General features: G+C 30.3%; 2 protein-coding genes across 6 annotated transcripts; one reads left to right on the top strand and one right to left on the bottom strand.

The window, feature by feature from the left end:
* Positions 1-2,005: 2,005 nt before the first annotated feature.
* LOC111283806 (eukaryotic translation initiation factor 1A-like) lies at positions 2,006-3,355 on the top strand. 4 transcript variants are annotated; one of them, XM_022872427.2, is made up of 2 exons: positions 2,006-2,151; positions 2,681-3,355. In XM_022872427.2, the coding sequence occupies exon 2, from the start codon at positions 2,704-2,706 to the stop codon at positions 3,130-3,132; it is 429 nt and encodes a 142-aa protein (XP_022728162.2). In that variant the 5' UTR covers positions 2,006-2,151; positions 2,681-2,703; the 3' UTR covers positions 3,133-3,355. The 4 variants fall into 4 exon arrangements, with proteins under 4 accessions (XP_022728162.2, XP_022728164.1, XP_022728163.1 ...); XM_022872429.2 differs by having other exon boundaries at positions 2,040-2,151; positions 2,652-3,355; XM_022872428.2 differs by having other exon boundaries at positions 2,144-2,269.
* Positions 3,356-3,530: 175 nt separating this feature from the next.
* LOC111283805 (protein IQ-DOMAIN 33-like) lies at positions 3,531-6,102 on the bottom strand. Of its 2 annotated transcripts, XM_089758785.1 has the most exons (7): positions 5,825-6,102; positions 5,545-5,750; positions 5,017-5,298; positions 4,680-4,886; positions 4,455-4,568; positions 3,989-4,363; positions 3,531-3,897 (listed from the first exon to the last, which is right to left on the bottom strand). In XM_089758785.1, the coding sequence occupies exons 2-7, from the start codon at positions 5,617-5,619 to the stop codon at positions 3,766-3,768; spliced, it is 1,185 nt and encodes a 394-aa protein (XP_089614911.1). In that variant the 5' UTR covers positions 5,620-5,750; positions 5,825-6,102; the 3' UTR covers positions 3,531-3,765. The 2 variants fall into 2 exon arrangements, with proteins under 2 accessions (XP_089614911.1, XP_022728161.1); XM_022872426.2 differs by having other exon boundaries at positions 3,622-3,897; positions 5,545-6,102.
* Between the last annotated feature and the right edge of the window lie 8,219 nt (positions 6,103-14,321).

Genomic DNA, 14,321 nt, shown 5'->3' with positions numbered 1-14,321 from the left:
TTCGCTTGTAAAAACTTTCTCAGTGGTAGTAAAAGCCTCGTTGGTTATTTGTTTTGGGGTTTCAGCGCTTGGCGCGGTAACCCTACTTGAATGCGGATTAGAGACAACATGGAAACATTTGATAGAAAGCAAGTGTGGGATAAGGGCAGTAACCCCAGAAGTTCTAAAGATGAATGCTTTTGATAAAGAAACTCAGATGCTTGCCTTCGATCAGTTCACTTCTAAAGTTGCTGCAACTGTGCCTGTGGGACTTACGCCGGTGAGTTCAATCAAGACCTTTGGCTTAATTCTAAGGTAATCCTGTTTTTCTTTTTTGGTGATTTTGGTTGATGACCAATAAATTGTACTTTGTTGTTTGTTACATTGTCATGTGGTATTTTGATCTGAGTCGAGGTTTTGGCTTGTGGGTTGAAGTAGTGAACCAATAAATTTTGGGTTTTAAGAAGGTAGATTGGGTGCTTCTGAGGTGAAGTGTTTAGTTTTTAAAACTCTATGGAACAAGTTCTCCAGTAAATATTGGAGGGGAGGATGATATTACATTGAATGTTACTGGTGCATGCAACTACGAAGGAGGCTTTAATTTGCAAGCTGTTTTATGGTCTGAATATGACTACTATTTTTTTCAATAGAAAGAGCACTGTCTGCTTGGAAAGAGGCTTCTTTTGTGCCTTGTTGTGATTATCAATTTTCAAATCTCAGAATCCAAAGTTGTTTTATTATTTTTAAAGTGATGTGCAGTGCCTAGTCTGATACTAGATTACTTGTTTATGCCAATGATGATTAATTCAGACTCTTTGTTCTGCAAGACAAGCAACTATCCGATGAAATTTCTGATTCTGTGCATGTTACAATAGATGATTCTTGTTGCTTAATGCATTATGGGCTGCTGATGAAGCTTTAAAAGATGCAAAATGGGTACCAACTGAGCAGGAACAGAAGGAAAGAACGATAATCACTTACTAATTGCTGATAATATGTGATATATAGATCTTCTCTAGTTTCTTTTCAGTAACTTATTCTTTATTAACATGTGAGTACCCAAAGCTGCTTCTTCCATCAATGTCCACAAATTAGAAAGGACTAAATTACGATGGAAATGATTACAGAAGTTTAAAAGGGTCAAAACTCGGTCCAAGAAATAATATCATAGGTAACTACTGCTAGCTGCTACGTGCATTTCTTGAGAGACAGAGAGCCTTTGTTTGCATCCTTTCTATGATGTGAGTTCCAATTTGTGAGCAACTTGTGCTATTATCCAAATCATTGATGGTCTATTTCAAAGCAGTGAAAATACTTCTATCTTTCATAACAGTGACTATATGGAAATGAAACACTTTATAATTTGATCATACCACTCATGACAATTTAATTCTACAAACATATCCCTCAATATTTATTTAAAACAAAATTTAAAATATACAAAAACTTAAATATATTTATGAATAATTTATAACTAACATGTATATATATATATATATATATACACTTCCTTTCTCCCATTGTTTCGTCTATTTTTTTGGGATGTCTTAAAACTATGTTTTATTTCTTTTTTTAAACATCTAAAACTTTTTTTTTATATTTTAAAATTAATTTTTATGATTATTTTTATTTTTTGACATTAAAAATCATGAAATTTTAATTTTAATATTAAATACATTAAAATTAAAATTTTTTTTAATTTTGTAAAAGTCAATATAAGATAAACAAATTTAAACGGAGATAATATTTGATAAATAATCAAGATATTTAAGATCGTAAGAGATTAAATTTTGATTATTAAAGTTAAAAATTTAACATTCTATTACTAGATTACGCGATTGTTGGTATCTTTAAATTTTTTAAAATAATCAAAATATATTGAATTTTTATATGAATATGTTTTTATAAACAAAATTTTGACCTAAATAAAAATAAAATAAAAGGCCACGATTGAATTGGATTAAACCACAGGTGAGAGCCCAGCCTGCTCTGATAAAATTAGGCCTGGCCCAAATTAAAACCCAACTTTTGTCTGTGATGTGCTGGTGGAGTGGTGGCATTCTCAAGCTAAATCTAGGGTTTGGACTTTGGAGAAAAGGAATCAGATCCGCTTCTTCTATCAGCTTCTCTTATCTTCCCACCTCTGGACTCAGCCGCAGCAACAGCAAAAAGGTTTTTTTTTTTTTTTTTAATTTTCTCTGTTTCAACTTTCTTTTCGTCGTCTTTGGTTAATTTCTCGTTTATTTTTGGTTCAATTTTTGGTAATTAATCGCGTTAGCCTTCCGTCTCTGTAAGTAATACCGTAAATTGATCTTGATGAAATTCCTTTTTTTTTTCCCCAAATTTTAACTCTTTAGGGTTATGTCGTGATGATTGAGATTCTGTTCTATTACTATTTGGTTTGACATTGAACTGTACTTTTGGCAATTAAATTAAAAACTGAAGTGATTTTCTCACAAAGTTTATTAACTCACCTGCTTAAATTTAACAGCCCTAGAAATCTTTCTCATGAGATAATTTTTCTAATTTTTAGTTTGTTTCGAGTGTGATGATGCTTCTGTTAATACCCATCTTGGTTTGTGGTTTGCACAGAAATTACATGTTGATTTTATGTCTATTTTGTGTATTTATGCATTTGTTTCTGTTTTAATTTGGTTATATTGGCTTTTTAGGGGATGTGAAATATCTTTTTTTTTCTTAGGAACAACAAAACAAGAAGAAACCATGCCGAAGAACAAGGGAAAGGGAGGAAAGAACAGAAAGAGAGGAAAGAATGAAGCCGACGATGAAAAGCGTGAACTTGTGTTCAAGGAAGACGGGCAAGAGTATGCCCAAGTGCTTCGTATGCTTGGCAATGGACGGTGTGAAGCCATGTGCATTGATGGCACTAAGCGCCTTTGCCATATCCGTGGAAAGATGCACAAGAAGGTTTGGATTGCTGCTGGTGATATAATTCTTGTTGGGCTTCGTGACTATCAGGATGACAAGGCTGACGTGATCCTTAAGTACATGCCTGATGAAGCAAGGCTCTTGAAAGCCTATGGCGAGCTTCCAGAGAACACGCGTCTCAATGAGGGCATTGTCGATGAGGAGGATGAAGGAGGTGCTGATGATTACGTCGAGTTTGAAGATGAAGATATAGATAAGATCTAGGGTTTTGGAATTGGTTATGTTTGAATCATGTGTTGGAAGAGAGATATGGTGGTTGCTGTTAAGAAGCCTACAATATGTGGGATTTCTTCCATAATGCATAAGTTTACATTTATAAGTGGTGAATGTGTCATTATTAGATGTTTGCTAGTTTCACCAATGTGTGTTCCATATCTCAAATTTACTTTTATAGAGATGATAATGAAATTTTAGCTTATTATGAGCATTTTGTCACTGTGTTAAATTTAGCCTTGTGAGAAGTAGGATATACATAGATACATATACAGCATGCATTAGCTCCTGGATGAGATTGATTAGATGAATATGGAGCCTTTGCACTACAAGCTCAGTTACAAAAGGAGCCTTCATTGTTTGATACTTAGTAGTTAATGCTCAAGGAATTTACAGATTAAACAATGGTTTAGTGACATTATTTACAGGGGGAGTCAACAATTTTGGCACTTGCGGTGGCCAGGATTAAGTCATGATCACTGAAACTAAAAGATCATACTTTATCAACATACCATAACGGTTCTTAGGGAATTCAACCATTTTATGGAAGCCACATATAAAATAGATTATGTCTTAGCACTAGCATTAAATTATTTTTCTCTTAGCATAATAAAAATCCACAGGTCAAGAGGCTGAAGGATCCAGTGACAGTTGATCGTTAGCATTGTTGCATTTGATTTCCTTCTGGCCTCCTAATAGCATGCTCTTGTGCCTTCTATATTTTACACTCTCACCTGAACCATCTTTCTTGATTACCTGCAGTAAAATTATAATCAAATTGTATTGGAGTGTTAAACTGTTAATAAATAGAAACCAGAAAGTATACACACAGCTATTAGCATCCAACCTTGCCAGATTCTTTTGATAGCTGATAGCTTGGTGCAGTTTTCCTCCTCGATATGCTTCTTGTAGCTTCAAGCCTGTTCTTTGATGGCCTGTAGCCATCTTTTTCCTTCGGAGTTGTCACTGATAAGCTTTCTAGCTGGACAGATACTTCATTAGATCCGCAACTTTCTTTCTCTTCACCTGCTACATCTGCAATTCCTTTCCTGACAACAAATCTTCGATTATTGTCCGCTGGTTCAAATTGTTTGCTCGTATTGCGTTCACCTAATGAGCTCTCTGGAACTCGGGTTGCCATCCACCGTTCTAGCCAGCTCCAGCTCATATTCTGTTCCGTGCCATCGGGTTTTGCTTGTTTTCTCTTAGAGCAGATTCGCAGCTACCAACACAATTGGATAAAGTTAGACTAGTTCAGCTTAAACTTGTATTTCTCTTCGGTTGTGTAGGCAAAATTAATATGCTGGATGTACCTGTTGTGAAAACGCATAGGCCAGAGCTCTCTCACGCCTAGTCATTGCTTCCAGTTTGTTCTGAATCCTCATTTTTGATATGTTACTACTCACTGTGCTATCATCCCAATCTTCCTGTTATTTCAGTTGAGAATATTAAGATCATCACTGAAACTGGGGTCTTATCATTTTCATTCAATTTGTGGAATTTGCAAAACTGTGTTCATTGCTGTTAGATTGAGTTACCTTTATCCTCAAAACCTGAGCTCTTGGTTTTTGTTGTAGTCGTTGATGTACTGCCTTGCTTTCTTCTTGAACTGAGAAAACTTCCCTAGAATTTCCAGTTTGAACTTCAATTGACGTACCAATAGACTCCCTATTTGGACTTTGGGTCCCCGTGAGAGGCTCCTGTTTATCATCTTTTGTTTTGATTTCTGTTTCTTGACGCCCAGCCTAAAATTCAATAACCAAAAGAACAGAGATTTCAGACTTTCAAATTCAATATGAACAATTATTTGCCCTTCAAACCATGTCGTCTTTAAAATAAAATATGTAAATTGATGAATTTGCTAGGGAATCAAACCAGAAAGTGTCTAAATGCTGACTGAATAACCATGGCTGCATCTTCTTCATGGAAAAGTTTGGAAATTGAGTTATGCTTTTCCTCTGGTATATTTAGCTTGGTCTCATCAATCTGGTTTTCTCCTTGGTCCCTTAAGCCTTCTGGTATAGGCTGTGTAACTGTGGCTTCCGAGCTCTTAACTGAAGTTGAATCTTCCTCTGCAGGGACTGAATTAAATTCATTGCCGCAGAGGTATGATCTGACTGAACTCCATCTTTTCTTGTCGGTCACATTACTTCTTGCCTGATAGGCTCAAGGCCAAAAACCAGATAAATTTGTCACTTGAATATTCACATTAAGTATTTACAATTACAACTACAAGACTAAGCAAATAACTACTACAGAACCAATGAGTTGTTAGCTTAGTGGAACTGGAGTCGGCTCCGGGGCTGAAGATCTCGAGTTTGAATCCCAGTCTTAGTCCCCCAGAAAAAAAACTATTACAGAATTCACTAGTTACAAGGCTTGAAGAAGAGGTAGGGAACTTACAGGGCTGCTGACTTGAGTCCCAAAGGACCTGTTCCTATAGAAGACACTTCTAACCATCTCTCCAGTGATACCCATCTCAATTTCTTAATTGAGCAATTCAATGAATATATTTTCTCAAACCTGCGGTCTCCAATTATATTGACAACCACAAGAGATTCCTTGAATCATTATTGGTTTTGAGAAAAGAAGAACAAGCTGAAAAATGCCTGTGACATTCTTCAGTCAGTTATTCTAGCAGGCCAGGCTTCACTATTTAGTATTACAATAATCCATATGTTACCTGTAATCAAGATAGAAAACCTGCTGAATCTTCAGAGCTTTAGAGCTGGACTTAGTCCTTTAAAATCACAAAATAATAGAAACTGATAAAAAGTAAAGATTATATAGAAAAGATCGGTTTGAGGGACTGCATAGTTTTTTTTTTGCTTTTATATCACTTTTTGCACATGGCTTGCAGCAGATTGGGCTAAAAAAGTTTGCTTGCTATTGGGGTTATGTCTGTTGCTTTCTGGTTACTGCTCCTGCCCTTCAGTGACTCTTATTGGATTTCAGCTGCTCATTTTGTAATATGAAAAACATGTCAATTACTTTAGGCAGTGTTTCTTTTATAAAGAACTTTTGAGTTAGATAATTATCCTAAAGTTATTTAGATTATTAGGACAAGTTGGCAGCAATTTGTCCCTCAACTTGCATTGATTCCTACCATTCCTAGTTTCCTTTAGTCATTTATCAAATGCCAAACATTTGCTCATGCATTGTTGTGGTAAAGTGGAAACAAGAAAGTTTTGGAGCATTGGCTGCGGATTGGATTAACTCTAACCATTGCTTGTGATAATGGAAATTGATGATCAAGGCCATTTTGAGTGTTTTTTTGCTATCAGAAACTGCGGTTATCTGTCTGACTTTTTATGTATGGAACAATGACATAAACCAAGAGATGTGTCTTGGGGTCGTTGGGAGATGAAAGATAGGGACAACAGCAAACGTTGACATATCAGAAACACCAGCAATGGACTCCATCTAGTGGTCCTGACTGACCAGGTTTGTCATCTTAACGTGCACCAAAAATTATCAAGGTATAGTAAACAGGTTGTGGCCAAAGCTTTTGTCAACATGGAAATTGTTGGTTTAGATGTTCTATCTTTTAGAATTCACAAATTATTACAAAATTTTGACATAAGATGCAAATTATTCACTCTAATCATATCAAATCTAAATTAAAAGTTCATATGATATCTTCAATTTTACATCAATCTTACATTAAAAAAATGTGAAAATATGATAAAATATATACGTAGAGATCTAAATCTATACTTATGAAACATCTTTTATGAAATAAAATCATGATTAATTCGGATTAAAACGAATAATACCTCATAGGTTAGGTACATATCTATATAAATAATATAAAAAAGATCACTAGTAGAACAAAAACTAAATGCTACATATTAAGAACTACCTCTAAAATTTCAATATCTGATGTAATCTTAATTTTGTGAATCTATATGTATTTTATGATAATATGATCCATATTTTATGAATTTATACATGTTTTATGTTGGACTTAACAAAAACGTCAAGCTTTAAAAGAAAAAATTGTGATGTCTTCAATTTCACATTTTTTAAAAAATACGAGGATATGATAAAATCATAAAAATTTTAGGATCAATTCTGATCAAAAACTGATATCATCTTACCACAATTTAAGTGTTTTAAGAAAAAAAAGTAGGCATGTGCCCAGCACTTACTACATTTTCATTTATTATACGTTATACTAAAGTGGGCTTGCAGCTGAAGAAAGCAAAGATCGGGCCATGAATATGTGTTTGAATAATGGCAGAGAAGAAGCGGTCCTTGAAATTTCCTCTTCTCTTTCCGAGTGAAAATAATAGAGGATTGTCACTTGAATTTAGCTCAAGTGACAATGACGGAGTGGGATTTGAGTTGATATCTTGCATTCCAGGATAAGCAGTAAACGTACAGCAAGTGCAAGTTGGATTGCTTAAAGTCAAACTGATAAGAACAATAGCTGAACATCCAACAACTAATCATTAAGTTTGATTAACTTATGGTGGTTCAATTAAAAGAAAATCAATTACCCAACAACAGATTTAAGTAGCTATTTTAGTGGATCCCATCCCATTAGCCATAGCAAGCATGTCCTCTTAGTCTCTGCTATGAATAATAACGGATCGAGATGTGATAAATTTTTGTTTTAAATCCAATTCGATTTTATAAATTTAATATTTGAATTTGATTTGATTTAATATTAAAATATTATTTTTATATTTTTAGTCGATTTAATTCATACATGTTTAAATTCGTAATTAATTCAATTTAAAATTAATAAAATAATAATTTTTTAAAATATAAAATATTATTTTTAATATTATTTAATATTAATTTAATAAAAATTATATAAATATATATAATTAAATAAATAATAATAAATAATAAATATACTAGATCAAAACTGAACGAGTTTACATAAAATTTGATCTTGATTTGTTTTTGAAAATATTTTATTTGATCTGATTCAAAATCTAATTTAAAAAAAAAAAACTCTATAAAATTAAATTAAATCAAAATCCAATAAATATGAATTGAATTGTCAACCTAATCTCTGTCATGAACTCCTCCAAATCCACCTTCCCATTCGAGTCATGATCAAACTGCATAAACAGCGAATTGTAAACAAAGTGAGTTTCGAAGACCACTGAATTTAATTATTAACATTAACCAAATATTTTAGCAAAGAAAAAAAAAATGAAGAACCCCAGGGACATAGGAATTTTATTTTCTTTATTGGGTTTTGTTTGTGTGTATGAACATGGGTTTTGTTCAAAGATTTTGACAATTTTCATTCATGGTTTTTAAAAAGACGTAAACGAATTAAGATGAGCTTGAATACTTCTGATATCAAATTGATCTAAATATATGATTTGAATAAAAAATCTTATAAATCTAAATTAAAAATCACATTAATTTTAAATTAGATATTCATCTTAAAAAAATTTTTTATAATAAAATAAATATAAAAATAAAATATATCGTATTCGATAATTTAAAAAATAATGATGATAAATTATATTTTCAAAATTATTTTAATGAAAAATCATCGATTAGATTTAAATTTAAAATTATTTATATTGAAGAAATCGATTCTGAGTTAATATTTTTTTGATCATTTTAAAAATTTAATAATTTTAAAATAAGAACTCAAAATGTAATTTAATTTATGTTCGTTAAGTCTTTAGTCCTTGATAATAATACATGGCCCTACCCAGATGCCATAGACGAGGAAAAGATTCCTTTTAACTACTCCCCAATTTTCTAGGGTTTTTTAGACATTGTATTTTGATGTTCTTATTTCAAATGGTGGATTCCGGTGCAAGACGGAAACAGAAAACGAAAGAAAAAAGGTCAAATGAAGGGAACCAGTGGACGACACGACACAAATTTAATTGGACAAATCAATGTTCTTGACAAGTCAATTAAGCAGCAGGTCCCATTCCTACCAACCCTTTTCGTGAGTCAAAAGGTATTTTGTTTATGCTGTTGAGGAATCATGTCGGCCTTGTTGTAGCCCCAACGCCATACGTCTCATCGTTGTCATGCAGATGCACATGGGAGTGAGAACTACAGTTTATTTCGAATTCAATTCGATTTTATATATAATTTAATTTAAATTTAATTTAATTTTATTAAATTTAATTTTTATTTAATGTATTTAATATTTAAATTTAGTTCGAATAAATATAAAAAAAATCAATTTAAATCTAATTAAATATTATAATTTTAAATTAATTTTAATTTTTTTTTATTTTTAAATGCATATTTTTATGCACATCTATTTTTATAAAGTCAATGTATGTAATGTCATGTAATAATCTTTTCTTTTTTTTTATTTTAACTTATGTTTTTATTTTTTTTAATGGAATTTTTTAGATGAATATGATCAGTTGAGTCACTATTCAACTTTGTTAGGTATGGGTAGATATGGTTTTGATTTTTGAAACTTGGTTAGGTATGCGTACGAATGTGAATATTTAATTCAATAATAATTATTTATATTTTATTAAATAGTCAATCAAAACTTTTTTCTTTTCAAAATAGTAATTTGATAAGAAAATAAGAAATTAAAAAAAAAAAAACTATCGAACTGATTAGAACATTTGACAAAAAAAGTAATTAGAACGTCCATTCAACAAAGACCAATCTCATTACATGTAATCAAATGTAATAAAATCATGAAATCATAGATTATGTAATGTTTAAATTTATTTATGAATCGAGATATTCGTCCAATTTGCATGTCTATCAAATGAAAGGGAAAGAATTATGATATATGATAAATATGTTTCAACACCATAAGTTTTATTTCACTAGAAAACTCTTAATCCATGCCAAATCATGCATATCAAAGCTTTTGAAGCATATTTTTGAGTGTTCAACTTTGAACAATCTCTTAAGAATCTTTGATACCCACTTCCCTAAAATGGTAAAAGATTCCCAACCGAGTACTGTTAAAAATAAAAGATTCCTAATCAAGCAAATTAAAAATATAAGATTAGATAAGGTTACAATAAATATCTCATCTTAAACCCACTAAGATCTCTATGAATACGATAAATCAAAAGTTTATGTTTAATCTATTATTAGTATATAAATTTTATATACTGTTATTATTAATAAATTAGATAATAATAATTAATTTATAAAGTAAATCAGATGATAATATTAGGGATAACAACAGATCGGATTGGTGCAGGTTTTTGTTTTTCTTTAACTTTATCCAACTTTATATCCATAAAACTCAAACCCGACTTGACTCGAAAATTTTTTTATTTTTTTATACTTGAACTAGACCCGACTTGAAATTAATAAAATATTATTTTTTAATATAAATATAAAATTAAATAAATATATAATTAATTAATTAAAATAATTTTATATATATATTATGTCGGATCGGGTTTGCCTAAAATCTGACTTCGATTTTTTTTCATTATTACTTGTCCAGACCCAATTTAACCTAAAATTTAATTTAAAAAAAAAAAAACCTTAAGAAATCAGTTCGGGTTAGAACCCATTGGATACGGATTGGACTGTTAACCCTAACAAACACCTCATTAATAAGTAAATTTTGTAAAAATTTTTAATTTATATACATTTATTTTAAATATTAATATTTATTTATTTTAATTTATTGACAATGTATAAAATTTATACACCGTAAAATTAGACAATATCATAGTAAATATCTTATCTATACCCATCAAAATCTCAATGAATATATATGATAAATCAAATCGAAACTACTATCAATTTTGGCCCATCACGTTTTATTACTTGTTACATGTCTAAACAGTTATCAATTGGCCCATGTTGATTATTTTTAAACTCTGTCATATAAGTCCTTGATTAATTATGTCACATGCAGTTATAAAGTGTGTGGTGCCATGAACCATGTACCAAAATTTATGATGTGGTTGGGATTGGAACACCTAGAAAATTAAGCCAAAATTAAAAAAATTGGTTACATATTTTGCTTAGGTGAACTTCAAACTTCAATGTTTAACTGCCCAAGCATTGTCCCATATAAAAGATGTAGCTTAAATTAATATGCTACTTGTTTCAATAATTTATGTACTTTGCCCATTACGAATCACACTATTTTATTTTGGTTTATTAACATTTTCATTCTTGTAAAAAATTTTAAATTCGAAATTTAATTAAATTGATTCAACAAATTCGTATTACAGCTAAAGTTTTAAAAAATAATAAAATAAATTAAAAAAATTACTTATATAATAAATATTTCAATCCATCAAAAATCCAATAAACAATACACTTGACCTTCCATCCCAACAATTGATAATAAATTATTAGATTAGAATAAAATTACGTGGGGTGAACCCTTAACTTGAAGCATTTTAATAATGATAATAATATATATAAATAATGCTTTTGTCAAACCCCTGGATTAACATCGTTCCATGAATCAAGGCCAAAAGTATTGAAGATTAAAATCATTTCGATCGTGCCAACAATGGTTGACAAAAGTGATAAAAGGTGAATGCTGGGTGTATTAGTATTTAAATTCAAACCTTCCTATAATTTTTTGTTAGTAGACGATCCGTAAATTCGAAAAATTTTCATGTAAAAATTTAATAAATTTGAAAATCTCAATTGGATTAGCAATTTACTCTAACCTTAAAACGAAAAACCTTTCTTGACAAAAAATAAAATTCATTTTGATAATGAACAATTGTGTTATTTATTAATAAAATCATCAATAATAATATAATATATTAATAAAATATTAAAAATTTTATTTTAATAATCAAAATTTAATCTATAATCATTTCAAATAAAAAAAATTAAGGGTCATTTAAAGGGACCCTTAAAAACTATTGTTAGCTAGTTTGTGGGGTTGAAGGGGATGACAAAAGAAACCATCGCAACGTGTAAGACAAAAAGGCCTGCGTCTTCTTCTCTGCTTTGGCCCACCCTTTTGAAGCCGAAGAAATTAAATAATTAGACCTTTCACCATTGAAGACAACATTAACGGGAAACGCTCGTCATCTTCTTGGGAACACCCTTCTTCCCTTTTTCCTACCTCTCTTATGATTTCACCCTTTTTATATTCTTCTCCTTTGTGTCAAGCCCTAGACAATCCCTTCATTTTTTTGACCATTTCATTCAAATTAAACTTGGGTTTGTGAAGGAGCAGCCAAAGCCCAAAAAAGCCATGAAGAAGAGGAAGAAACATCATGATGTTATCGCTTGCTTGCAAGAGATTGATTATAGTTTCATCATGCTCAAGTATTTTCTGGCAACCTTGGAGTTTCTGATGAAGTTTTCTATTATGGCGACTGATCAGGCACTTCCAACGTCGACGTTGGTCTGAGGTTTGCTTGGAAGAATATAATAATATTCATCGTTTCAAGGCCAAGAGATATTATTCATCGGAATACAAAAATCTTCAGCGGCGTACATGGGAAAGCCAGGCATTTCTGATTATTCATTTCTTCTTTGATCTCCTTGTTCATGCTTTCACGTGTTCATGGAATTGGTGATAGTGAAAAATAGTTACCAAAATATATATATATATATATATATATTTATATATGTAAACTTTGTTCTTAACATCAAGCAGATTTATAGCAGTGAAATAATGTTTTGGCTGATCACTTTTTCATGCTCTGATAGTGTTTCTTCTCTTTATGTCTGCATATTTCCATAGATTCTTTCAAATTTTAGCAGCTTTGAGGAACAATATTAATATTCCAGGGGACAGGAGAAACATTTTTCCTATTTTTTGCATCTACATATCATATCTCAAGACTGCAAAATTATTCAGAAGATAAGATCATATTACAAAATGAAAATTTTTATAGAACTATCAATTAGCTGATATTTAGTCTCTGATATTATATTAATTAAGTAATCTGCAAGCCTTTAACTTAATGGTTAACGGTGTTTGATGAGATATCAAAGATTTAATTTCGAATCAGATTTTTTTTCTTTCCTTTTGCTTTTATTAAGATTTTATTTTTTTAATGTAATAAAAAAAAATCAATTAAGTAAACACAAAAAAATTATTGTTTATGAACATTTGATTTATTTACAAATTATGTCATTATGTCTAATTATTTTAACACATAGTTAGATAACATTATATATGTATAATTAGCTGTACTTTATTAAGTGCCAAATTATTTTGATGCCATTTTTAATAAATGCAATTATGATGGGATTTTAACTCCTGCAGCCTGCAGGTCTTACATAACAGGTTAGTTGGTACAGTGTAAAATCAACTGACGAAATTTAAAACAAAGTCAGTATATTATTCATCATGGCGTCGCTTTCATTGCTAATTAATTGAACCTGTACCCAACCATCTTAATGAATTATTAATGAACAAAACTCTCCATAATTAGCTGTTTAAATTAAATGATTCGAACATATGCTTTACTTTTTTTTTTTCCAATTAATGGTTGGGATTTACCTGTGAATTGGACACTGAAAATCATAGTACCTCAAACGAATAGGTTAAACATTTTTTAATCACATATATTATATTTTGTATTAATTTTTCTTTAAAAATCACAGTTTAAAATAAATAAAAATTTTTTTATCAAAAAAAAATTTAAGAGCAAAAGAGATTATCTCATCTTCGAAGATAAGGTAAACCGATAACCTAATTAAAATTTACGAATCCATTAAATTTTTTAAATTTATATATCATTTTATGAATAAAAGATAAGGGGAAAATTTGAATCTAAATATATTTGTCTTTTATCACTTTTATCAATCTTCGTTGATAAATAAATAAATTATAAAGATTAAGTTTTGAATTATGCTAAAAAAATTATAATTTTTCCATGAAAGATTGAATTCATCTTCAAGAAATTTGGACTTCCTTACAAAAAATTTCATCTCCGAAAGTACAACTAAAAGTACATTATAGAGAAAAAAAAATTTAGAAAATACATTAAAAAAAAAAAATAGCTCATGCTAACATGAGCATACGTCAAGAATGAGTAGGTTAGTTTGGAAACCAAACATGTCAAAATTTCCTTCTTTTTTTTTTTTTTTTTGACTTGTAAACTCTTAATTAACATCAAATTTACCTTAATTTCCTAAGTTTCTTTTTTTTTTTTTTCTCTTCTTTTGGAGGTATGATTAATCTTGACACTCCATTGTTGTCGTTATTAATTGACTTCGGTGAACCGATTTCTATAAATACCATTAAAAAATAGTTAAAACTA

The sequence above is a fragment of the Durio zibethinus genome, chromosome 3 (assembly GCF_047325235.1).
Source record: "Durio zibethinus cultivar Kanyao isolate XHJ-2024 chromosome 3, ASM4732523v1, whole genome shotgun sequence".
In the NCBI taxonomy this organism is placed as follows: domain Eukaryota; kingdom Viridiplantae; phylum Streptophyta; class Magnoliopsida; order Malvales; family Malvaceae; genus Durio; species Durio zibethinus.
This window is presented reverse-complemented; position numbering and strand designations above follow the sequence as displayed.